The sequence below is a fragment of the Amblyomma mixtum genome, chromosome 2 (assembly GCF_055824585.1).
Source record: "Amblyomma mixtum isolate Tamu chromosome 2, ASM5582458v1, whole genome shotgun sequence".
NCBI classification, from domain to species: Eukaryota; Metazoa; Arthropoda; class Arachnida; order Ixodida; family Ixodidae; genus Amblyomma; species Amblyomma mixtum.
In genome coordinates this window covers 28,856,103-28,881,003 of record NC_143013.1, presented here as the reverse complement: position 1 = coordinate 28,881,003, position 24,901 = coordinate 28,856,103, and the positions used below count along the sequence as shown (strand labels likewise).

Sequence of the window (24,901 nt, the reverse complement as noted above, 5' to 3'; positions counted from 1 at the left end):
TCGTGTATATGAAATTGTTTTATTAATTTATTTTTTTTACAATACGCGCAGGTTCACGAAGGCTGTGCATACGAAGTCACAGACACCAATAAAATGCGTGGAAGCATTGCACATCGAAACCTGTATTTGTGAACACTCCTTGTACTTCATCAAATATTATTGAATGAAACCTAGACGCTATTTTAAGCGTGACTTTTCTTCCAAAAATGTTTTAGCACCTGACTTTTTTCGTTAACAAGCGTTGGAGCGAGGTATAGAGAAAGAAAATAACCAAAAAATAGGCGCGTTTAACGCAGTATTTTATAATTACTAAAGCCTAATTTGTACTGCTCTGTGGCGCCAAGATAAAGCCCAATAGTGAAGATTACCTGCTCTCTCGACATACCAAATGTGATAAATAGACAAATAATATCGGCATAACCTTGTTTTATTTTTATTTTTAATGTTCTATAATACTCGCGTCACGCGGTAGTTAGACGGCCATTTAAACCGTCGCTTCTCGACTCGACGACCCGTCGATAGCTGATACAAGGGTGGCTCCAAAAGCCATCAAATCAAATGTCTATAAAATCAGCGCAGCAAATCGAAACTGGATATTTCAATGGCCTTCGTGTGGCAGCGGCGTTCTCTTTGAGATTGGGGGGCTGATAGTTGCGCGCTTAGAAACAAAATTAAAACGGTATTGACAGGAAAACCACTTATAACTATAATTATTCTTGCAAAAAAAAACTTGGCAACAAGAACACAGCAGCAAACCAATAGAATGTCGCAAGTGAAAATTGCTTGCTCAAAAGTGCCTTGGTGCTACACTTTGTTTCAAAGGATGGCACTCACATTAAAAGCACAAAAAAAAACTTTTTATTATCAAACTTTTGTGTTAAAGATGCGAGCTGATTATTTTTTTTTCGTGGAGAAATGACTGGTGCGATTGTTGCGCCAGGACAGCTCACTCCGAGATAACAGAATCTCTTGATGGCGGTCGAGTTTTTCCAGCAGCAGTAATCACTTTCAAATTTGATAGCGTTTTGAAATCTCTACTTCCCGCAACTCGAGTGCGATTCGAAGTTTTTCGCCTTACTGTGTAGATTCTATTGAACGGGACGACGTTTCTGGCTATCAAGCGATGATATAAATAACCAAAACATAGTATCTTTCTCCTTGATTAGCCACTTCCGTTCTAGATCGTGTAATATACAGTTTTAAGGGCTCTGAGGGTACATCGAAGTTGGCCTGTATTGAGAGATTATCGCAGTCTACAGAAAAATGACGTCATTTTCACAGAAAACAGAGCTTTTGCAAGCTGGTAAAGATGAAGCAAAATACAGGCGTCGCTATCACCGGCCAGTTTCGCAAGTAAACTACGTGCTTTGTCTAATTTCTTTTGGCACGGATCCCAGAGGATAGACTAAACAGTCATTCACTTAGCATTCGTGATCACGGAGTCCCTTACTGTGTAGATGGAACAAGTTTGAATGAAGGGGCGGGAAAATCTCAAATTCATTTTCACAGCTATAAACGCGCTTTTTGCTTCGGGCACATGACAGCCAGAAAGTAAAATGGGGAAAGAATCGATTTTTTTTTTTTTTTGTGGACTAAAATAGGATCGAGCTGCACTCAGTGTTCCTTTATTAAGTACAAGACCGTGAAAAACATTGCACAAAGAGAACTGAGGTGAAAGCAGAACAATACCCTAGAGTGCGCAGTTAAGAAATATATGTGTGAAGTAAACCGACCGCACAGGCTTGGGCGAAGAGAGCAATACTAGCTAGATTGGAGGCTTGACAAATTGCTTTCCACCTCATCACTTTCAGAAGCGACTGCGTCATGGCACAAAAGTACTGATGCCGATCCACATTTTTTAACGGGAATCTAAAGGTGAATGCATAGTCTAGCTAGGCGGAGTGGCTATGATCTGAAAACTGGAAACATGTCATTTTTACCAAGAAGGGAACATGAAGGAGTCAGACAATTACGCTAAACTAAAACGCATTTCCAATGCCCCTGGAAAACTCCGGTAACTGGGCCTAGTCAAGATTGTTATCGCCAGCAACAATGTCTGTACGTGCAGAGCTACTGACGACGGCGGAGGGGGGGGGGGGGGGGGGGGGGGTGCTGTGCTGTTTATGCAGGAGCAACGAGGGTGCCACCCTGTCGGCTCTGTGTGAAGACGCTGAGCGCAGACACTTCAATGCAACAAATAGCTGTCTGACCAGCAGACGGAGCAATTTCTTTTTTGTACTGTTTTCTCCGGTACGCCGAAAGTTCGAAGGCTATACGTCATAAAATGACATAACACTACCCGTGCTGAGTGCGGTTGTAGAGAGGACAGAAACAAGAGGCTTGGTTTGCGGTCTTCTCAGCACGCAGTCATCTCGCGTAGAAAAATGCTGCACCGTTGCCGAATGGTTATCTATTACAGCAGGTTATATCTTACGCTGCAGTGCCCCTAAAGTGTCAATAGCAAACTATACTCTTGTAGGGTGCCTCGGGAGTGATTGATTAGTCTTTTCTATGCGTCAGTTTTTATTCGAATCGCCCCCTAGTACATTAAAGGTATAAAATTCCTAGAGGATTGATTTTCGTGTTTTTTCGGGAACCTAAAGTGGCTCGCTAAAGATTACTCGTGCGATCATTTGGGCAAAATATCGAAGTATTATAATAGTATACAAACGAAATTCTTTTTATGCCAAGTGAAAGCTCCGGAAACCAGGGCTTCGCGAAAATTTTGCCAGAACTGTTGCCGGCTTTTTGCCCGTCAAATTCCGTACTCACCGCGTGATCAACAGAGCTAAGTTTTTATAGAAAGCGAGGTTCTAGCCTTCTCTCTTCTTTTCATCGATTTTTTCTGAATGTTTTATTGGTGGTTTTTCAATATTTTCCTAAAATGTCCTCTCTCAGGAACAGATGTGCCTTCCTCCAGGGTCGGTTCCGCCGCGTTACCCCTTTAAGCTTGTGGAACTTTTGGGGAAGAGCGATTCTAAAAACTAAACTACCTCTGTCCAGGAAATCTAGCTTCCAGAAAATATTCCTAAACTGCCGCTTTAGCTGAATTCGCAAAATATTAAGCTCGCAAGCATCAATCGTTCCTGTATTGTCATGTATTGCCTTCCCCAATTTCATCATCAAAGATTCCCTCCGCCAAAAAACCTTCTCACAGAGCAGGAGTTAAGATTTTTCCCAACGGAAAACAATACGGCAGCGAAATTTCTAGTGGACCGGCTTTTCTCCGTCAGCAGTCATTTTCCGCATGGCGTCTTCGTCGAGGTCAACCATGCGCAGGCAGTTGTCGTCCCACAGGGATGCCGCGGCCGCGGACTCCTCGGCGCGTGCGTCTGCCTCGCCGTACAGGTTTTTGACGCGCTTGCTGTAGTAGGACATTATGAGGTTGCTGACCAGGCTCAGGCTCAGGAACGCTATGGTGACGCCGTGGAAGACGACCCTCAGCTTGTCGGCGTCGTAGAATGAGCAGCTTCCCCGGTGACCTCCTCGTTCGTCCCACACCAGACAGGTCGCGTCGAACAACGCCGAGTAGATGAGTGGATACGGTATGGCCCCTGGGTAGGTAAACAGAGGCTTAACTCACATGCCAAGGTAAACACTTTGTGAAAGGCGCCAAGCGTTCGGAGCACTCGAGTGACGCGATGAGGCTTGCTCGACCGCTAGGCAAGGCTGAATTCCCTGTCGGAAGCACGTGATGTAATCTGCTGACACCTTCGAGAGCAAGGATTATGATGACGCCTTTATATCAGCGATAAGCTTCCAATGAGCAAACATTCGAACGAGTCTCTTCCTTGGTACGACGGCTAGACAGATAATCATTAGCGGTACTCATGCGAATGTTTGAGCTCCGTTTATTCCGGAAATGCACAGGAACGGCTACCTATAGCAAAGTATGAGAGAAATCGGTACTTTTTATTCTGAATAATCACTCTTGTGGGGACCATCTCCTTGAAACGGACGTCAAGGTCCCCTCTGTTCGCCTTATTATTGCGTATAACAAGAGAGGGAAATAGTCTCTCTTCCACTACTTCCGTTTTTGGTGCAATGACTTTCCGGCGCCTGTGCTCTACACGACAACTTCGCTGCGCTGGCGCTAGTTGTTTCAAAACACACAGCATAGAGAGTAACAAAAAGCGACAGAAACAGCAAGTATTCGGTAATTCGTAAACTATTGCCAATAGCAAGCCGCGGTTTTCACAGAAATGCGCACAAAAGCGTGGGAAGTTTTTGTGCAGAAAGAAATATTTTACACGACAGCTTAAGGGCCTTGTGTTGCAGAACAGCCGATGTCGGCGTTGCCGTCCGCGTGACGAGAAAATCCCCATTGGTCGAAAAGGTGGCTTTGACGGCGCCGGTCACGCCAGTGGCGCACTGGATGTTTAACCATCGGAGCAACCACGAGCAACGCGCCGAGCGCACGGGCCGTCGGCCGTCGTCTCCCTCCTCATCCTCATATAAGCACTCAGCAGACGGCTCACGATGAGCGCTGCCTCTCAACCTACTATGGAGCAGACCCATCGCTCTATTCCTAGAAGCGGCACCTATGTAGCCTACACAAGAATCGAACACATGACCCTCGGGTTGCAAGACACGATACCGCAACGTCATGCAGGCACGTTCGTACGGCTTGGTTAAAGCGGGGCTTTATATGTATGCTGTGTGGTCTTTTAGATAACGATTCTTATTGCGAAAGAGGAAACTATCTCTGTCTGCGTAGGCAAGAGGAACCGCTGTCACGTCTTACCCTTAAAGGCGAAGCTTAAGTGCCGCTCCAACTTTTATTGCCCGAATAGTTGCATTCACGACCAAAAGTTGGCGCTACTGTTGCGTCAATAGTTCGTGCAGTACTGTTGCAGAGCTAGATGTGGCAACAAATTATTATATAAAAAAAAACATACCATGTTTGTCTGCGCATCAATGGAAAAAACCGCACCGCCTTGCTGATTCTACATTTAATACGATAGCGTTAGCGTTCCGGTTCACGAGAAAAGCCGGCATCCGTCCGTCTGTCACAAAAATGCAGGTAGTAACCTGCCCACCATGGTAAAAAGCAATTAGGTTAAATCAAACAAATTCAATGCAATGGCCACCTGCCCGTCTTGACAGCCTCCCGAATAACAATCTGCGCATAAATAAGGCTTAGGGGAGCTTGGGAAGAGCAGCCTGGATCTCACAAGCAACCTGCCGGGGCAGTGACGCATCGCTTAACTGCTGGGCCACGGCGCCAGTAACTGTATGAGGACTATTCGCCGTCTATCAATGCGTGAAAAAGAGATTCTTGGCCGGTCCCCCAGTGTGGGAACGTGCCATCTTCTGAAAGGCTAATAAAAATATTCTCTATAACCCTATCGCATTGCACTCTTGCGGGAGGGTTAAGTGTCGTCCACGGTTTCTTTTTCTTTTAATTAATTTTTTAAAATTTTCCTGCGTCTTCTGGATCACTTTGTTGAGAGAAGAAAGGATGTCATCTAACAAGGCCCTAAAGAAATAGGTACAGCTTCAGGGAACGATTTTGAAACGGAGGTCTCCTCAGCAAAATGGCGCTAACCTTGTTTCGTGCTGTCTGCTTCAGTAAATTGAAATACTTATACACCTTCTAACCGCTGGAACAACGCCAAAGCTTTTAGCAAAAGGGCCTAAAGCGCCCCGCAATAAAGAAAACCGTAAAGTAGTGATATCAAGCTTTTTTTGTCTTTACCGCGTTGTCTGCGCTTTGAGGGAAGCTTACGAGTCATCAGAGAACAGAATGTAGGCCAATCGTACACTCTGATAGCAGGCGCCGCGGTGCGAACTGGGCCGCATCATGCAAAGCCTTTGGGAGTCTACACGTGAAACCCGGTATGCTAGCGCCCCCTGGTGCGAGGCGATCAAATCAAGGCTCTTCTCTCGAACGCTTCGAATTTCGCGCTTTCTTCAGAGCGCAGTAAAACGTGGTGGAAACGTAAACCGCGACAAAAACTGCGCTATTTGCACTTCCTGCCAACAATCTCAGCTTCTTAACTTCACTTATCGCGCGTCCCCAGCAGGAACCAGGTAAATTATTCAATTTTTATTAATTTACTTAATTATTATACATACTCCTATCCTACGGACAGCTCTATTTTTTTGTTCAGTCTTCTTTTCTAAGTAGTTGCCAGTACGGCAATATGGTTTGCATAATCGGTCACATAAGTCCTACAGTCACTGCAACAGCGGCCATAGCGCAAGTAAAGCCATACAGTAATGCTGCTTTCACTGGAGTTCACCTGCAGCATGATCACAGATGGTCATAGCCAACCCTCAGTGCTTATCCGCAGCGCTCGTGTGCAATGTGATGTGGCTGTTACGTAAAGAAGCATGCATGCGCCCTCTTGTGCCTATTCAGAAAGATATTTCAAGGTTACTTGCATCGCTCATCTTTTTTTCGAGGAAAAAGTTCTAGAAAGGCAAAGAATGGGGCCGCCTTTTCAAGAGTCGTCAAAGAGCGCTAACCATGGATTTCGAGCCGGAATAAAAATCTACTCTTTTGTACCTTTATGTAACCTACTTCATTAAGACATGTCATATAAAATAATATTTTTCATATGACTTCACCTATGTATAAAACTAACGGGACTTATCACCCTCTCCGAAAGCGGTCGTACTCGCCGTGAATCTTTTTCGACTAGAGCGCTATAGTTAATTACTTTAGTTCTCTTCAGCTAAGGTTCCGAAACAGTCACTTTCCTGCAGTCAAAAGTGGCACACAAAACTGTGATGAAAAGTTAATGCCAACATTACATTTTCTTGCTAAGGCCTGGCCGCTTATCGTGTTCCATCCTTTCGTCTCCGCTCGTGTTTGTCCGCGGTCGAAGGACATACGCTCTTTTGTTGCATAACCATTTGAACACAAGTACTAAAAGGTACGGCGAATACATTTGTGCAAGCGCTATTTTTTTCGTGCGTCGTTCGCGCGAATGATCAGCAAAGGGCACCAACCTAGCAAGTTAAAGGCGGCTCCAAGCAATCCCACTGCAAGGCCCTTGTCCGCCGGATCTACACATCTGGGAGAAAAGCAGATATCCGTGAACAACTTCATTATCAATCAACTACAGTCGATCCTTGTTAAAACGCATTTGAAGGGGCCCGGCGATTACTTTGTTTTAGCCCTAAATTCGTTATAGCCCGTGATGACCTAGCTTCCAAGGGGAATCGCCATTACTTCGTTATATCCATTATTTTGTTACAAACCGTTTCGTTATAACGAGGTTCGGCTGTACTTTCAAGTAGTAACACAGGGCGTAATATTTGTGCCGAGGTTCATACTCATTCTGCGCTGATGGGTATGGCAGGAACCAACCAACAGGTTAATTAAAGACACAAACAGTCTTCAATTAAATTTAGCGCCAAAATTGTGTAGTGGGACTGCACCAGGGTTCTGCATAGAACCCTTTCCTCTTCAGTATAATAATGGATGCCAGTCCTCACTGAGCAGGTTAAAGATAGACCTTGGAGCATACTGTATGCTGATAGTATTGTGCTATGTTCAAGGACCAACGAGAGTAAAGATGTAAAGCAGGTCTGGAGGAAAACACTAGAAGTACGAGGTCTGAGAATGTGGAGAAGAAAGACAGAGCACATGGACTGTAATCTAAGAAACCTTGCATGCCAAGAACTAAGACTACAAGACACCCTAATCAAGAGAACAAGCACCTTGGCATTTCAAGTACCCTGGCTCAACAACCGATGGAGAGGATGACACGCAGTCTCAGTAGAACCCAAGTAGGATGAATAACTGGTAGCTGTTTTAGGTGTACTAGGTGACAAGGATACCCTCTCAAGCTGAAGGATGAAGTCTACAGAACAGCCCTGAGGCTAGCAGTGCTGCATAGAACTTAAGCGAAACCTCTGAAGATGGCCAGTCTACTAAAGATGAAACTTTCTGAGATGGATGTGTGGAGTGATAAAAAAGTACTGAGACGGGAACGACCACATACGGGGTGTTGCTGAAGTCACAGTTATTGTTAGAAAAATTCAAGACGGAAGGCCTAGATAGTTCAGTAATGTAGTGAGGAAGGACGACGAATACACTGGCAAGAAGGTTATGAAACGAAGTTAGTGGGAATAGTCCCATATGAAGACTTAGCAAGAGGTCTATCACGATGTGGAGGAAGATATAAGATATAAGTGCGAAGAAGCTCAAGGGAATCGGCTAATGATAGGGTGAAGTGCAGAGCTCTCATCGCATGCAGGGATCTCATATAAAAATCTGTAAATAAGCTGTAGGAGAAAGATCATACTCTGTGGTGCGCCTCCTTTGTTTTATCCATGATACTGCAGATTCGAAAGCACTGCAAAGCGATAGTTCATCTTTTCTAAGTTCTACTACCATTAAAATCAATAACTGCAGGAACATTTTGTTTTAGTTTAAAACAAGTGCCTCAGGCTTGACCTAAAAACATTTAGATGGACATCAATTGTGCAAGGTGACGATAAAAAGCTGACCTGAAACTGACGATTATTCCACCGACCCTGGGAAGTTGTGCCACCAGTTTGCTGATGCTGGTCAGTACAACGAGGGTGTACAGGCTGTCGCAGCCGAACTCGCAGAAGCCGTCCGTCACCACTGCTTCTTCACTGCTGCTGTTTCCCATCAGACAGCTGCAATGCATTGTGCCCTGCGCAAAACAGGCTTCCCGTTTATCCGACAGTTAGTAACCACCACCAAGCGACAATCTTCCGTGTTTGCGGTTGCGAGTGCTAATAAAATCGTACCATAGCGTGCAGAGATGTAAGTTTCCGGAATATGTCAGTGATAAAATTAAGTGCGTTATAGTCGAGCGGAAACGAGTATAACGCAGTTACAATTGGACTTTTATGTCGACACAAGAGATTCTAATGCGCAGCAACTGTTCACTTTTGCAATGATTAGTTTTTTTTAGTACGCCCACAAGCTGTGTCGTTATCATTTCCGGTATCACTTGCCGTGAATGTGAATTTTCATGCATATAATTACCGAAGGTACTTGAGGAACTTACCTGCGAGTAATGCGAGAGCATTGCAATTCTGTTCCAATACGGTTCCAATTATATTCTAACTATATTCCACATTTATTCTAATTCTATTCTAATTTTAATCTAATGCTATTCCTTTTGTAGTCAGTGCAGTTGTAATTACTAGTACTGACTATTGCTGTTAATAGCCGCCGCTATGACTCAGTGGTTATGGGGCTCGGCTGCTGGGTCGAAAGACGTGGGTTCGATGCAGGCCGCGGCGGTCGCATTTCGATTGAGGCGAAAGGCTAACAAAGACCAATGTACTCTGCTATGTAAGCACATTTTACGGAATCGCAGGTGGTCGAAATAATCCGAAGCCCTCCTCTACGGTGTACCTCAGAGCGTGAGTCGCTTTGAGACGTTAAACATAATAAACCAAACCAAACAATTACCGGTTAACATTTCTTATTCTCTTCGCTGGTGATGACATCACCGCGCTCCAACCAATTGGGAGTTTTCGAACGCCGCCACTTTGTACGCGAGACTGGATTTTTGTGTCGATGAGTCATCAAATGCTTTCGCATTAAGCTTGTTATGCTTATTAAATCGTGAGAATACCGGCGGAAAAGTGAGGGGGGCCAAATTAGGCAATGCCTACCAAGTAAACGTCTGTTAGCGCTGCGACCCAAAGATAAGATAGCATGCTGGTGGCAGCATATCCAGTTACTCAGTTTCAGTTTGCGATAAAGGTTTTACTCTGTTCTAGCATTCACAGGACTCGTCCAAGGGACCTCGTGTGCTCGATAACCCAGGTATGCGTTCGCGATAGTACCCCCCCCCCCCCCCCCCAACTAAAAAAAGAACAATGTGGAAATTAATCTGGAGGTATCCACTTCTGAGATGGCCGCACCACCCGTGCTGCTTCGGGACGTTAATATCATACAGCTTCTGAAAGTTACCTAGAATGAAAAGTGGTGCTGCGGTAGTTAATCTGCGTGGATAGGCTCAATAACGCTGGGAAGTTGTGGTTTCATATTTGGCTTTGGCTATTGTTGGGCAAAATACGTGGATTCAGTCTTGACATTACGACTCTTCTCGAGATAAACCTTTAGGGAACGCTGTAAAAGTTTTGCATACAAGCTTGACACCGATCTTTCACTTGAGGTAAATTGATTGAAGGGATGAGAAGTGCATAATTAGAATAGTTTATTATGCGCACGGTGGAGAGCATTGCGACACAGGTGCCGATTTCTAGGCAGAACCTACGTTCTCGGTCCAACATTAGCCAAGCCGAATGCAAAAACCACTCCTTCACCGCATCCCAGCGGGGAATGAATTGCTCTTTAGGAACCTACACAGAAGGTAGCGGCTCCTTTCCCTTCAAGTAATTTAGAAAAACTTTGTTAAACAATCCCCGCATGCCGTATCCTACATTGGAGAGTTCGGGCAAACTATTCGGCTTTCCAGCACGCGGTACCTCTTTCGACGCGAAGGACTGCGCACACAAAATGGCGCTACAAAATCAACCGGCTCTTTGTACTGGACCAGAGGATCTGAGATATTCCTTTAATCTGTGCTTGCAAGGGATGCGGGCAATAGAGAAAGAGAGCACGTGAAGACTTGTCCGGCTGACGAAAAACGCAGTTATCGTGAACGGCAGCCTTCCAAGACATCGAGTGCGAGCGTCCGGCTGGCGGTTGAACTATCTGGCCGCGCCGCTTATCAGTCAAATCTGTCGAGTAGCACAGACGCTCGATGACAATGCCTCGCTTAAGACGGAGGTTCGGCGCTCGCCTCTGTGCGAGTCGTTGCGCGGTTATCAAAACACGAGTATGAGATCTATAAGCAGCCCTTCTGGGGTCCGTTACCGGCGACGTCTGCCGCGGCCTTGTACCGACGACACCTTCGAACGCTAGGCAGGCCGGGTAGCCTCGTTGCCATAGCGACAGTGCAAGTGACGTCTGGATGTAATTATTTGGCATGAGCCGTGATGAGAGCTCGAGTGGCCGTGGTTGCGTGTGGACGGTCTGAGCGCTAGAGCTCTTTCATACGTGGTGTCAATAGGAAAGCAGCGTGGAGTTTCCAGGAAATGTTTTTTATCTTGTCCAGCCTACACGAAAAACACCATGATAAGATGACTTTTCGGCTTACGTTTCCTAGGTCAGAGCAGCCTGCTGCGCAGGGCGAAAAGTAGGTGGCATTTTCCGAAACGTGGCAGACAGGCTGGAAGGAAGTTCCAGTGCAACCGCACTCCTGGTTGCAGGGATTAATGATAGACAAACTGAAACATAAAAGAGTTACCGCATATTTGCCTTTATTATATTCTTTGAAGCAGGTGGCTTTTATTACGCCACAACAAACAAATGAAAAGGATTTTAAGACTAAACTAACCAGCTTAGACATTAATTAGCGAAAGCTGTTATAGCTATGGTTTAGCCATTTAGTCCTCCATTTTACTGTGTAATTTACCCCGTCAGCCGTAAGGGAAAGCCCAGCTGTTTTCATGCGAATCAGCGAAAACTAATCTCGCCACCTGTTTCCTACCAACCTCTGTTTTTCTTCCCTCTTGTACTTGCCCTCTCCCTCGAATCCCCCAAACAGAGAGAGGGGAATTCCCTCTCTCCACTTTGCCCTCTGCCAACCGTGGCAGATATCCATTACCTGCCACGGTTCAAAGGTGGAGACTTCATTGAATTGAAGCACATTAATTTAATTTCATTTTCGCTAAGATAAATTAAATTAATTCACTATGTAGTTAAGGGCCTACGGCCGACACTAGATTCCACATTAGAATCGAAGGCTAAACCAAAGCAGAAAGAGCTTTCGCTGTAAAAGATAGGGAAAAATAAAACGCACGGATTAAACACGAACAAATCGATTGACGGATGTTTACCTTGAATTCAATTTCATTTCTTTAATTAGGTTAACTTAAGTTATTTCGCTAAGTAGTTAAGGTTTTACGGCTGACGCTGTAGATTGCACGTTAGAATCGAGGGCTAAACCAAAGCAGAAAGAGCTTTCGCTGTAAAAGATAGGGAAGATTAAAACGCGACCACTAAACAAGAACACATCGACTGATGAATGTTTAAAACAAATGGTGTGCATGATTTGCTTGTATCTGCATCCTACGGCTATCTGTCCTAATAAGTTCAGAAATAAATTATGGAACGATCAGACGTCTGATGCGACGATTGTTCTTAAGCAGTTGAATTTACCCTCGATCAATTACATTCATGATTTTACTCTAAGCAGAGGCTTCATACATGCGGCCGATATTTTTCCGTAGGGTGAAAGTGGGCGGAAGTTGACTGAGGGTGGTGGTGGGTTTATGATTAGCAAGGGAATGGCGTAGAGTGAGGCAGTGAGGTGGCCGGTGGGCAGTGCTTGTGGAGGGCAGCTGGCTTTCTCACTACGACATTGAATGAGTTTTCGCTGGTGCTTTTTGTTCCGCTGGTGCGTGGGCTTCTAGTATATGGAGCTTCTCTGGGGGGTGAGGGTTGGCGGTGTTTTTAAAGGGCATACACTCTAAACAGAAAGGAGTTAAGAGGGAGTAAGCTATCTTCTTGCACACTCTTCCAAAAGGAAATGCGCTGGAGGACAGGTTACTCCCTCTCCCTTTTTATTCCCGTGCAGGCGTATTCTGTTTAGAGTGTAGTTGTGTAGGTGGATGGTGACTGGGGAAAGGCGCTTCTGATGGGTGATGGAGGGTAGACTAGTGGGGTGGGAGGGTGCCTCGAGGGGAGCGGGTGAGCAGTCCCCTAGCTAGAGGGGGTCCAATGGGGAGGTTTTTTGTATGGTTTTTTTTTTCTATGAAAGGTTTTTTTTATGTTCTATGAAACGTTTTTTCTATGAAAACAAGATTCTTACATTTACTAACGAATTTCGCCAAGAACTAGCACTCAGAATATACAACGAAATCAAACGTGATCAACCAGGCTTTTTCGCAACATATGAATGCGCCCACTGTGGCTACGAGTTGAGAAATGTATTGTTTACTTCAAACCTGATCAGAACATCTTACGGGAAGCAGTCGGTTAACTTTCAAATCCCTTCACTTTTAAACATGCTTCAGGAAATTGTTCAAATAGTCTGTAACTCCAACTCAGTAAATAGTTTTAAGAGACAAGTTAAAACTTTTTTACTAGATAAAACATAACTACCCTGTTTTGATGTATGCTGTTTTGATTTGTTTGATTTGTTTTTTCTTAATTGTTTTTTTATATGGTATTATATTGTATCTTGAGTTTTGCCTTTGCATTGTATTCTACCTGCTCAGTGTATGATGTTTCTAATAATGGCGTCTTGTACCGCATCATTCTGATTGTTTTGTAACTGCACAGTTTTGCTGCCTCCTTATTCTTTCTTGTTCTTGGCGCGACCGGCCACTTGTATATATCCTGATGCAATATTCCGGAGACGAGGCCTCGTCAGGCGTGCATTAAACGCCTTTTGCCTCGTCTACCTTGGCGGTGCTTTATACCAATGTGTGTTATTCGGTCTTGTATTGCAACCAGTTCTGTCAAAATAAAATGATTAAAATAAAAAAATCGAATCAAAATCAGGTGGCTAGTGGGTGATAATTTCGGAAGGTGGAGGTGCAGGCGTCTCGCTTGGGCTGGAAGCTGAACTTCACAGGTACCGCAGAATACAGGGGCGTTGCAGAAGCGCTGCTTTCGCAATAAAATCGCGAAACCATTCACATCTGACAGGCGACATTCTTGTGTGGTTACACTCGTGCTAAAGACCTTCGATTCGGCTGTCTTTGCTCATTGCATGCAACAATAATACATAGGGCGGTTTGTGACAGCTATTAAAGGTTTCGTGGCAAGAGTTTCAATTTTCTGCCGTATTCCAAATAAAACATTTATTGCAATAATGGTAAATCTGAGCGTGTACCATTGTCATCTTGATGTCCAAGACACGGCGTAAACGAATTAACAGAAACATGTTTGGAATATGAACAAGATTTCGATGACTGACTTTGGTAGAGAAGAAAACATCCTCGGCTTCAAAGAAACATTATCGTTGCCAGCAAGTGCCTCTCTTATACATAAGTGCCTTATCATTATACTGCTATTACAGCAAAGGGTTCTCACCTGCCAGAAGCGTGCGTGCTGGTTCCGGCAAGCTGCCATCCAGAACAAGAAAGCATCATGCCGGCTACCAGGAAGCTTATTTCAACAAAGTCGGCGGCCGCTTCCATGAGGCCTATTGTGCGTGCCTTTGGCTTTAGAAATCGGATCATGAGGCCTCCAAGAAAGATTCCAAGCATCATAGCCAATAATTTTGTCGGACCTATTGGAACGCGAAACAGGGAACAGCATTAATGCCTGACAGTTTTCTTGAATGTACCTCAGAAAAGAAAGGCTGTTAATGAAACTTGCACGTCTTCCGTAAAAGTTTATTGGACGCAAGAACCGTGAAAACACTGAATCTCCTCGGGGCCAACCCATGCTTCTTAAAGTCTAACGGTGTATCCTGTATATGTGTGTGTGTGTGAGCATGTCTGTGCGCGCGCGCTGGCGTACGCTACAATTGAAGTGTCGTTCCCATTTTAAAGCTGTGCACCCAGGCCAGAACTTCTTATGCTGAACTGCCAGGCTTTGTACAGCAGTGGTTTTGGCTGTAAACAGCTAATTCGTGTCACGCAGTTCGTTTGGCTCTTTTCATGTAATTCATTTTCAGAATAACCGGAGCTGTTTCCTTTGCTAGATTAGATATGTGGACACACACTTCGTGCAGTCTGGCGTCGGATACAGGAAAGTCATTCTTACTCGAAGATAGTGCGAGTTTTATCGAAGGCGGTACCGACGAACCCCACGAGCAGCGACTGCAGCGGTATCAAGCGTCAGGACGGAGAGTGATATCGTGGCGTATAGGGCCTCCGAGACCCCGGCCCGGCCCCGATCTCGGAGGGGCGAGCAGCATCGTGTACCTGCTCTCACCTTAGGCCAACCAGACACTACAACGTGGTGGCGTATACACCTTTGCAGATTGAAGCTAGCCAACCAGTCTCCTTCAGTCCGGTCGTCTCCTTCCGAGCACAAAGCGCTTGTCAGTCGTCGTACACCCGGCCAAATCTCTGACTCAGGTGTTGCATCGCTAAATGCACTTGTAAAAAGGTTCTTTTCGGCTACACCGCTGGCATATCCATGCTGTACTTTGACGCGTGTGATGGAATTTCGTGGTTCCTTTTTGCTAATATAATGTTTCAGTGGAGTACTTGCGTGTTTAGATCAAAGTTATCGCAAATATTCATCGTCTGCCACTACGAAGAGACGAAACAAGCGGACTAAGCGCAAATGAGCCACCAGAACCATTGCTGAGTATTCCGCTTGTTTTGGCTCTTCGTAGTGGCAGACGATGAATATTTCTGATAACTTTGATCTAAACACGCAAGTACTGTACTCAAACATCATGTCAACAAAAAAAACCACGAAATGTCATCCAACGCGTCAAATTACAGCATGAATATGCCAGCGGTGTTGCCGAAAAGAACCTTTTACAAGGTGCATTTAGCGATGCAACACCCGAGCCAGTTAAAGATTTGGTCGGGTAAACGCGTTTCTTCTTGGTCTTTGTCTATGTTTTGCGCCCGCTTCATTTATATCATGCAAAGCCAACTTGCCCGACTGAACGCGCTTCTGCACAACGCGATTAAAGGGCAACTCCGGAGGTTTTTAGAATATTTAGAGTGAATAGCCACTTCATATTCCGTGTAGTCCCCACACTCCATCACTGTGAGGATCATGGGAGATTGCAGGTCTTATTTTCAACAAACACCAAAGTACAAACAATAAACGAGGCGGCTTTTAACGGAAAGGAAACCAATTACAATATGAGCGAGAAGAAAGGAAAGGAACAAGAGAACAACGCAACAATACACGGGAAAAACACACGGGGGAACAGAACAAAGTGCTTATGATAAATGCAGGAAAAAGAGTCAAAGAGGAAAGTTCACACTACTTGTCTTATTCGAGCAACGAGCGGGGAGGACTGGCTGGGTGTCGGGCAGTCGAGGAGTCTCTTGGCGTTCCAACGTCGATGAAACGCTACCGCAGCGTCAGCGTTCGTGGGCACCCGGCACGGTTCCCAGGTCTGGTATCCCGGAAAAGGTCACGTAGGCGCCCGAAGCGGCCTATGTAGAGCAGCTGACGGATGGACGGAGAAGAGTGGCGCCTGGGCCTGGTGGTTGAGGCTCTCGACGATGGATGTCCAGGTCTGGTGGCCCGGACGTCTGCGGCTAAGGCCCAAGCCCGGAACTCGGGGAGCCAGCAGAACTCGTCCACGTCCGTCGCCCACCGCGCTCTTCTCTTCTCTGCCACGTAATCCTCTTCGACCTGCCCCCCGTTCCCCTCCGCACGCGCTCCTCGTGCTTTGTCTTCTTCTCACGAACGCCGCTGGGTGGCGCTATCTCCTTACAGAAGGCCCCCTCTTCGGAAGTTTTTTCCAAGGGAAAGAACTCGACTTCAGGAGAGCGACACCAGACGCGTTCGCCGATCGCAACACAGAACACCGCACCACAGCGCGCACACTATACACCACACACAATACGACGGTCGTCAATGTTCGAAGCGTTCACAGACCTTCGCACACACAGCACAGAGAGCACATGGAAAGTCAACGTAAAGCGTCCATAGAGGGCGAAGAAACACGGAAAGCATAAAAAGTAGATAGCCGACACTCAAAAACAAACATGAACAAACAAAAACAATTCCAACAACAGGTGCGGGCTACATTCTTCCGTATTCCATTGTTCACATCAAACCACTTCACCGTCGCGAGAACTTTTCCGGCTAATACTTCCATTTTCCTTTGTGAAACCGTTTTCTCCACACCGACCTCAGTTTCCACCATGATTTTACATGTTCCCGTCCTATGATGTTATTCACTCTGTTCTCCCTTGCCTTCGACACAGTCTGCTGACACATGTCACACGATCTGACATAACTCTTAATGTCAGCCTGTACACCGGGCCAGTAAAACTCAGTGAGCACCCTAGCTATTGTTTGCCGTATTCCATGATGGCCGGATAATGCATTCTTATGCGCCAACTTAAGAACTTGCGTGCGTAAGCCCTTCGGTACCACCGCTTGCTCAACGACTTGGCCGGGACACACTTGGTACGACCGGAAAAGAACACCGTCATCAGTATCAAAGGAGTGGGCGGTCTGTCCCTTGCCCTGAAATATTTGCCCCAACTTCCTGCGACACACCTCTAAGGTCGGGTCTTCTTCCTGTTTGAGGCGAAACTCCGGCCGTGACAAGTGGAGTGTGTTCAGAGTGGGGCTTTTACTACTCTCTGACACCTTTGCTGTCACCGTAAGGGAAGGAACATCGACCGAACTCGTCATGGCAAGAGCAACTGCCTGATCAGTGAGAACTCGCGGGTCAACCGAGAATGGAGGTTTAGCCCCGGGGACATTGCCTATTATAATGTCGTACAAGGGTGTAGACAAGCAGCGCGCGATGGCCTTACCCGAGAAGTATGGAGAACAAATCACCACCTCCGCTTCCGGAACTTCTACACGAGTCCCATTGGCCAAGAATAATGTGGCCTGTTTCCCTGTAAGCGCCGCTGCCGGTACAAGGGACTCACGCACAACAATGCCGGTGCTGCCCGTATCCCGTAAAACCGAACCAGGCTGGCCGAACACCTCGCCGTGCCCCACTGGCATAGCAACTTCCACCGGGTTGGAAGGACAGACCATCTCCCCCAACTGGCCCTCTACGCGCGTTACCACTGCAGTGCTATCGGGATGTGAATATCGAGGTGTCATGCAACAGGCGGACTCCTCACGGTCTCCTGGCCTCTTAGCTTTGCACGACTGGGCATCATGTCCTACCTCGCGGCACCAGGTGCAATACGATTGCTTCGGCTTCGTCCGACAATCCGCCGCCTTGTGCCCAGTCTTCTCGCAAAGAAAACACCGCAGGCGAGATTGTGAACCTGAAACCTCGTCCTTGGCTTTATTCATCGTATGCTCCCCCTGTTCTTTGAAGAACAACAAGTTATTTTGCCGCTGCGCTTCAAGAAAATGATCGGCAGCCTCCGCCAGCTTGGCAACTGTCTTGCCCTCCCGCTCACGTAAGAAAAGGGCTAAACGAGAATGACAGTTGTTCAGAAATTGTTCGCTCACGACCATCTCGCGAACCACCTCAAAAGTGCGGCCTGCTCCCCGCATCTCGACCCAACGGTCAAAGAAGCTAAACAACCTGGCAGCATATTGCGAGGCCGTTTCTCCATCCTGGGGCTTGCTCTGGCGAAACTTCTCTCGGTATCCTTCCGCGGTGAACCTAAACCTCTGAAGCAAGGCAAGCTTCGCTTTGTCATAATCCACGGAATCCTCAGGCGAGAGCCGACCGAAGACCCTAAGTGCTTCGCCACCAAGGCACAAGCTCAACGCCGTTGCCCACTTTTCTTTTGGCCAACCCTGCCCCGTGGCCACATGCTCAAATCTCTTTAAGTAGGCATCGAGGTCATCCCGCGCTTCATTGAACTGTGGTATGAGGCTGTGCGGGTTAATGGAGCTGGTCGATGAGACGCTACGCTCTCCACGGTCACTCGGAGGATTTGCGCCACCCTCCATGAGCCTTATTTGTAGCTGCAAGTTCCGCGCCTCTAACTCCAAGCGTTCCTTCGCAGCCTCTCGCTCCGTCTCTAAATTCCGTGCCTCTAAATCCAATTTCTGCTTCGCAGCTTCACGCTCCGCTTCTAAATTCCGTGCCTCTAATTCCAATTTCTGCTTAGCAGCTTCACGCTCCGCCTCTAAATTCCGTGCCTCTAATTCCAATTTCTGCTTCGCAGCTTCACGCTCAGCGGCTCTCTCTTCCCGTGCCTTACGAAGCTCGTCCTCCACCCACGCTCGTAACTCCGCGCCGCACAAGCCCATGCGCTCGCCTAAAGTAACCAAATCTGACGCGCTCATACTGTGCCTAAATTAACACAACAGGCAAATAAATAAAAACCGACCTCGTCCTGTCGTAGTGGACGCCAAATTTGTGAGGACTCTGTGAGATTGCAGGTCTTATTTTCAACAAACACCAAAGTACAAACAATAAACGAGGCGGCTTTTAACGGAAAGGAAACCAATTACAATATGAGCGAGAAGAAAGGAAAGGAACAAGAGAACAACGCAACAATACACGGGAAAAACACACGGGGGAACAGAACAAAGTGCTTATGATAAATGCAGGAAAAAGAGTCAAAGAGGAAAGTTCACACTACTTGTCTTATTCGAGCAACGAGCGGGGAGGACTGGCTGGGTGTCGGGCAGTCGAGGAGTCTCTTGGCGTTCCAACGTCGATGAAACGCTACCGCAGCGTCAGCGTTCGTGGGCACCCGGCACGGTTCCCAGGTCTGGTATCCCGGAAAAGGTCACGTAGGCGCCCGAAGCGGCCTATGTAGAGCAGCTGACGGATGGACGGAGAAGAGTGGCGCCTGGGCCTGGTGGTTGAGGCTCTCGACGATGGATGTCCAGGTCTGGTGGCCCGGACGTCTGCGGCTAAGGCCCAAGCCCGGAACTCGGGGAGCCAGCAGAACTCGTCCACGTCCGTCGCCCACCGCGCTCTTCTCTTCTCTGCCACGTAATCCTCTTCGACCTGCCCCCCGTTCCCCTCCGCACGCGCTCCTCGTGCTTTGTCTTCTTCTCACGAACGCCGCTGGGTGGCGCTATCTCCTTACAATCACAAACAACCGTTTTTGTTTTGTTTTGTTTTTTCAATTATCATGTGGAATCATTTTAAAACACCGGAAGCATCAAACCAAAACCGATTCTCAGTCCATGGTCAGGAACGCTCTTCGCGTGACGCAGCGCTGGCGTAACAAGCATTACTAGAAAAGCACTAGTACGCGCACTGAATGGCTGAATCAGCGACTGCAAACAATGAGTTGTTCCTTAAAATACTTGAGATGACCTAATACAATGAACAAAATTTTGTTATGTAACGGGTATTAACGTGCGGCGAATGTTTGTGACGTTGAAGACGCAGTGTTGTCACGTATAAACCGTCTGAGCTAAGCCACAAAATATGCAAACTTTATAAACGACTCGCGCCAGAATTAAATGTCTCACAGCTGAAAAACATGGTCGAAGTAATCAGGAACGTGAGAAAAACCTACAGTATGTTTCATTAGAGTATGTTTACCTCGAGAGACCTCCGGAGCTGCCTTTTAAGAGCACCGTAGAGGCAAGTTCAGATTGAAAAGTTGACTCGATACGCTTTCGTCAGGTTTAAGTGAGAGCCCTGGCATCGCAGAAAACTCTTAGTGAATTTTTCTTTACGCACTTAAAAAGTGTCCTCGTGTTCAAAAATTGTTTTGCGGTTTTTCGACTCTAGTTCAAGATATTTTCGCGGCAGTTTCTGTTTTCCCTTAAGCAAACCGCACTTTGGAGACAGGCAAATTTCTTGATGCAATAACAATATTAAAATATACGCTTTGAGGTAATGCATGGATTTCTTGTTTTTGCCCATTTGTTGGATATTAGCCACATATATTTATCAAAGTCTAGCATAACGACAATTTAGCCAGGCTACGTTGGGAAGAAACCAGGCACCAAACAAGCCTGCAAGTTGTCATCCGAATTGTTTTCTACGATGGTTAACACTTGTTTCCAGCTGGTTAGCTGCAAGGAGGGACCATTTTACGTACCTGTGAAGAGGCTTGCGTTCGAGGCCGACACTCTGTAGTGTATCTCAACATATTTAGGGAACATAGTGATGTAACCTCCAACGCCGTTGAACGCGAACATGATGGTCGCTATCTTCCACATGAGTACAGGATTCTTGCATAACCTCGCCAAAGAACGTCTGAATTCTGTTCAGAAAAGGAGCAGAAGTAGCATGCACTTAAGCACCTCAACAAACAACAAATGAGCTTCTTGAGTTTGGCTGAGCTGGCACAGGACAGGGTTAATTAAAGAGATATGGGAGAGGCCTTTGCGCTGCAGTGGGCACCGTCAGGCTGCTGCTGCTGATGATGATGGGGGCTGTCCAGCCGCTATAGATATATCTTCCAGTATTTTTGCATACGCCTCATCTACACACTCATTTAACAATACTAATATCCCTAATACTAATATACTAATACCCCTGCGTTCGTGGTGGCATCGGGTCGATGCCTTCGCAGGAGGGGGCTAATGACGCCAGCGCTCGTGCCGACGGAAGCGCCTCTCAAGAAGAAGAGGCAGTGTGTGTGTGAAAGTGATCTGGAAGCGCACGTCTGTTGACCCGCTGTGGACCCTCAGTCGCTGATTACCAACGTGACAATATGATTGCTCAGGTTTACACCGAGTTAAATGCTTTCTCGTAATCTATGAAGGCTAAATACTATAGGTATTTGTTATATTCTGCGCATTTCTCTACCACCTTACTGATAGTGCGAATATTGTCTATTGTCGAGCATCCTTTAGGAAAGCGTACCTGAATATCTGGTTGATTGAATTTTAAGGTTGTCCTAACTCTATTCGTGATTGGCTTAGTAAACGCTTTGTTGGCAACGGACATTAAGCAGATCGGGTCTGTAATTCTTCAAGTTCTTGACGTCTCCTTTCTTATGAATTAAGATGATGGTAGCGTTCTTCCAAGCTTCTGGTACGCCCAAGGTCATAAGGCATTGCGTATACAGGGTGGCTAGTTTTCCTTGCACAATCCACCCTCCATCCTTCAAGAGATCTGCTGTTACCTGATCGTCACCAGCTGTTTTCACCCTTTTCATTGCTCCAAAGGCTTTCTTCCTCTTTCGTTACTGGCAGGATGTCCCAGTGCCGTGCGCTGCTACCTCTCTCATTTCGTCCTGCTTAGATCGGCTACTGTACAGATTTGTGTAGAATTTTTCGAGTACGTTAACTATCTTATTCATACTGTTAATTACAATGCCCTCTTTGTCTCTTTGAGCATATATTTGATATTCGCCTGTTCCCAGTTTTCCTCAGGCTACTCCGTTCTTTAGAGCATACTCGATTCTCTTTAAATTAGCACTCCTTATGTCAGTTACCTTGCGCTTATTGGTTAGCTTTGAAAGCTCTCTCAGTTATATACTGTCTGTGCGGACAGAGGCTTTCATGTTTTGGCGTTTCTTATTCAGATCGTTTACCTCCTGAGAGGGCTTGCTGGTATACTGTCTAACCATCCTACACCCTACTTCTACTGCGCACTCCGTTATAATTGTTGTAAGATCATCGTTCGTGCGTGAGCATTTGGTCGTCGTTCTCAGTTAAAGCCGAATATCTGTTTCCTAGTGAAATACTGAATTCCTCTATTTTCCCTCTTAGTGCTAATTCGTTGATGCGCATTCTGCACGATGCCAGGGTGAGCGCTCAGTATGAAGTCTACTTCATTTTTAGTCTCACCATTGGGGCTCTTCCACGTGCACTTCCTGTTCTCTCGTTTGAGGAAGAAGGTACTCATGATTCTTAATCTATTTCTCTCTATAAGTTCTACTACTACTAAGTCCCCCATGATATTCCTAGAGTCTGTGCCATAGTCGGCCACTGCCTGGTGCTTAAAGTCTGCTTCTTGCCTACCTTGACATTGACGTCGCCCTTCAGTACAGTGTACTGATAACGTAACCTATCAGTACAGTGTACTAATGGGCGACAATATATAACAAAATGCGTGCAAATATAATAAATAAATAAATCCTGCTTGGGCCAAGCAGTGGCCTGCAGTATTATGCAATAAAATTACAACGTACAAGAACAATCAGACTTCTGTATAGGCATATGAATTGAAATAATTAAAACAAACAGTTATAAATGTTGCACGTCATATGTCCACTGACGAACACCAAATACTCGATACATACTAGTAGTATAACGTTCAAGACAGGAATAAAAATGCACACTTTCTATTTCTGTGATGTACCAGCTCGTTAAAAATTCTACTCTTGTGTAACGAACTTTTCAGGGTTTGAGTTTCGACAATCTTTTTCGGTAGTTGATTCCTTTCCTTGACGGCAAAGTGTTAAAAAAAATGATTAATGCCGCTGCATGGGAACGCTGGTTCGAGTTTAAAGTTGTCGTGAATTATCAATAGAAGGGCAAACGTGCAAAGCTGGTGTAATTAGCGCCGCAGTGTATGTAGTCATACTGTGATAAATCTTGTGAAAAAACATGAGACGGAATATTTTACATCTACTCGCTAAAGAAAGAAGGCTAAGGTTACTTTTACGTTCTTCTTTGGACTTCTTTGTGAGCACCACTGTACCTTTCAAATCGCTGGTCAATTTGTCTTTCAGAGTATCGGCAGCGAAGTTCTCAAGTTCCTCTTTATCCAGGGAGAATGATTGCCTCCTTATGTGCTTCGGAAAGAAAGCCATGGGTAGTGACATGAAAGAAAGGGTTACGCCCCATATAATGAAGCCGAGCCACCAGGCTCCAATCCAGCTGGGATGATTTGTTGTGATGCTTGGGGTTTCTGCAAAAGCAATGACAATGCGACGGCCAAAACTGTATATGCTTGTATCAGAACTGGCAGTTTTTAATCATTTAAACAGACTGCAAAAATAAATCGCCAGCCAAATGAATCTTCCTCATTCATTCATTCATTCATTCATTCATTCATTCATTCATTCATTCATTCATTCATTCATTCATTCATTCATTCATTCATTCATTCACTTATTTCTTGACCTTATGACGCCTTGAGCGTAGTTTTCTTCACCGACTGTGAATATATCTTTGAAATCCCTTCTTCCTGCGTTCACAAGATGTGCAAATTTTTTCGATCGTACACCACTCACCGAAAGGAGACTCGTAAATCCCCAGACAGACAGATGCCATAACGTAACCAAGCATTGGTCCAAGGAATCTTAGAGAAAAAACAAGACCTGTAATAAAAAGACATAACATATTTTGGTATATTTTTCACGTTGACATCACATGAACGACATATGAGATCATAGCTTCACCTTATGAATACAACCGTGGTACAAGGATCGACCATTTTTATGTATTAACGCTTTCTTTACTTTCTTGTGTTCTCTAAAATAGCGCTGCTTCACTCTCGCGCAGTTCTTATGGAATTATCCTGCCTTGTGACAAAGTTGCTGACATTTTTTTTTCCCTTGCTTTCGCTGCGGCGTCCTAGAGCGCATGCTTAATTAGGCACGAGTAGGAATTTCAGTGCTAAAGGCACAACTAGCAATTCACAAAGGAAGTAGCGGCACTCACACAAAAGGACTTACTGAAATAGACTGTCGAGTCGATCTTCTTGGCATTGTCGTCCGTGTATGTCGTTCCGGATATGTAGAAAGCAGCACCTCCGAAGCCATTCAAGAAATTCGCTATGAACAGGATGCACACTGCAAGGATGGCTATGGCGGCTGGCGACTCGTCATGGCCCGCAGAACTTTCTTCGCTGTGCTCCCGAGTACAAAATTCCTTTTTAGAAACTACGCTCAGCTCAGAAGCCGACTCATATTGTTCCCTCATCGTCTCTTGAACGTCGCCAACTAAGCCTGGTCCGTAGATGAAATACGGTAACGCGGCTAAAAAACACCCCGCCACAGACAAAAAAACCGAGAACGCAATCAACTTTGGCCTGCTGACCTTGCGAGCGTAGTACCCGATGAGCAGGCTGGCGAAAAGGGAACTCATGTTGTCCGCGATTAATATGACGCTGAACATTTTACCAGTGAGCGCGAACTTCCTCTCTATGGTGGTGATGCACCCGTTGAGGTAGGCCTTGAGAGCACCTTGGAACACACCGTAAACGATGTAGCACACGAGGAAGTAGTGAGTCTTTGCGAATCGCTGCATCCAGTGAGGCCTGTAACTGAAGATTCCACACATGTAGTCCGGATCGGTTTCCTCAGATATCGGGTCATCTGATGCCGGGATGGGCTGGAACTTGGTGGTTTTCGGGGCCATGCTGGCACGGAGTTTTCTCGGCGGATCGAAAGTGAAGGCGCCGCTGAACTCGAAGACCACAAGGTATACGGCGCA

The 24,901-nt window shown here is 46.0% G+C and overlaps 1 protein-coding gene across 2 annotated transcripts; it reads right to left on the bottom strand.

Moving 5' to 3' along the window:
* On the bottom strand, positions 1-24,901 carry LOC149358799 (solute carrier organic anion transporter family member 74D-like). Of its 2 annotated transcripts, XM_089570988.1 has the most exons (9): positions 24,142-24,901; positions 23,698-23,784; positions 23,163-23,372; positions 20,608-20,772; positions 14,051-14,249; positions 11,106-11,235; positions 8,464-8,636; positions 6,958-7,022; positions 1-3,554 (listed from the first exon to the last, which is right to left on the bottom strand). In XM_089570988.1, the coding sequence occupies exons 1-9, from the start codon at positions 24,824-24,826 to the stop codon at positions 3,208-3,210; spliced, it is 2,061 nt and encodes a 686-aa protein (XP_089427114.1). In that variant the 5' UTR covers positions 24,827-24,901; the 3' UTR covers positions 1-3,207. The 2 variants fall into 2 exon arrangements, 1 of the variants encoding a protein (XP_089427114.1); XR_016288733.1 differs by lacking the exons at positions 1-3,554; positions 6,958-7,022; positions 8,464-8,636; ... (3 more) ...; positions 23,698-23,784; positions 24,142-24,901 and adding an exon at positions 15,921-20,600 and having other exon boundaries at positions 11,105-11,235.

What these genes read in the sequence shown, in the direction of transcription:
- LOC149358799 (XM_089570988.1), bottom strand. Translation starts at nt 24,826, where the DNA reads ATGGCCCCGAAAACCACCAAGTTCCAGCCCATCCCGGCATCAGATGAC. An exon ending in AGCACGCACGCTTCTGGCAG is followed by an intron (nt 11,236 to 14,050) that starts GTGAGAACCCTT and finishes TTTATGTTTCAG; the next exon opens with TTTGTCTATCATTAATCCCT. An exon ending in AGCCGCCTTTAACTTGCTAG is followed by an intron (nt 3,555 to 6,957) that starts GTTGGTGCCCTT and finishes TTACCTACCCAG; the next exon opens with GGGCCATACCGTATCCACTC.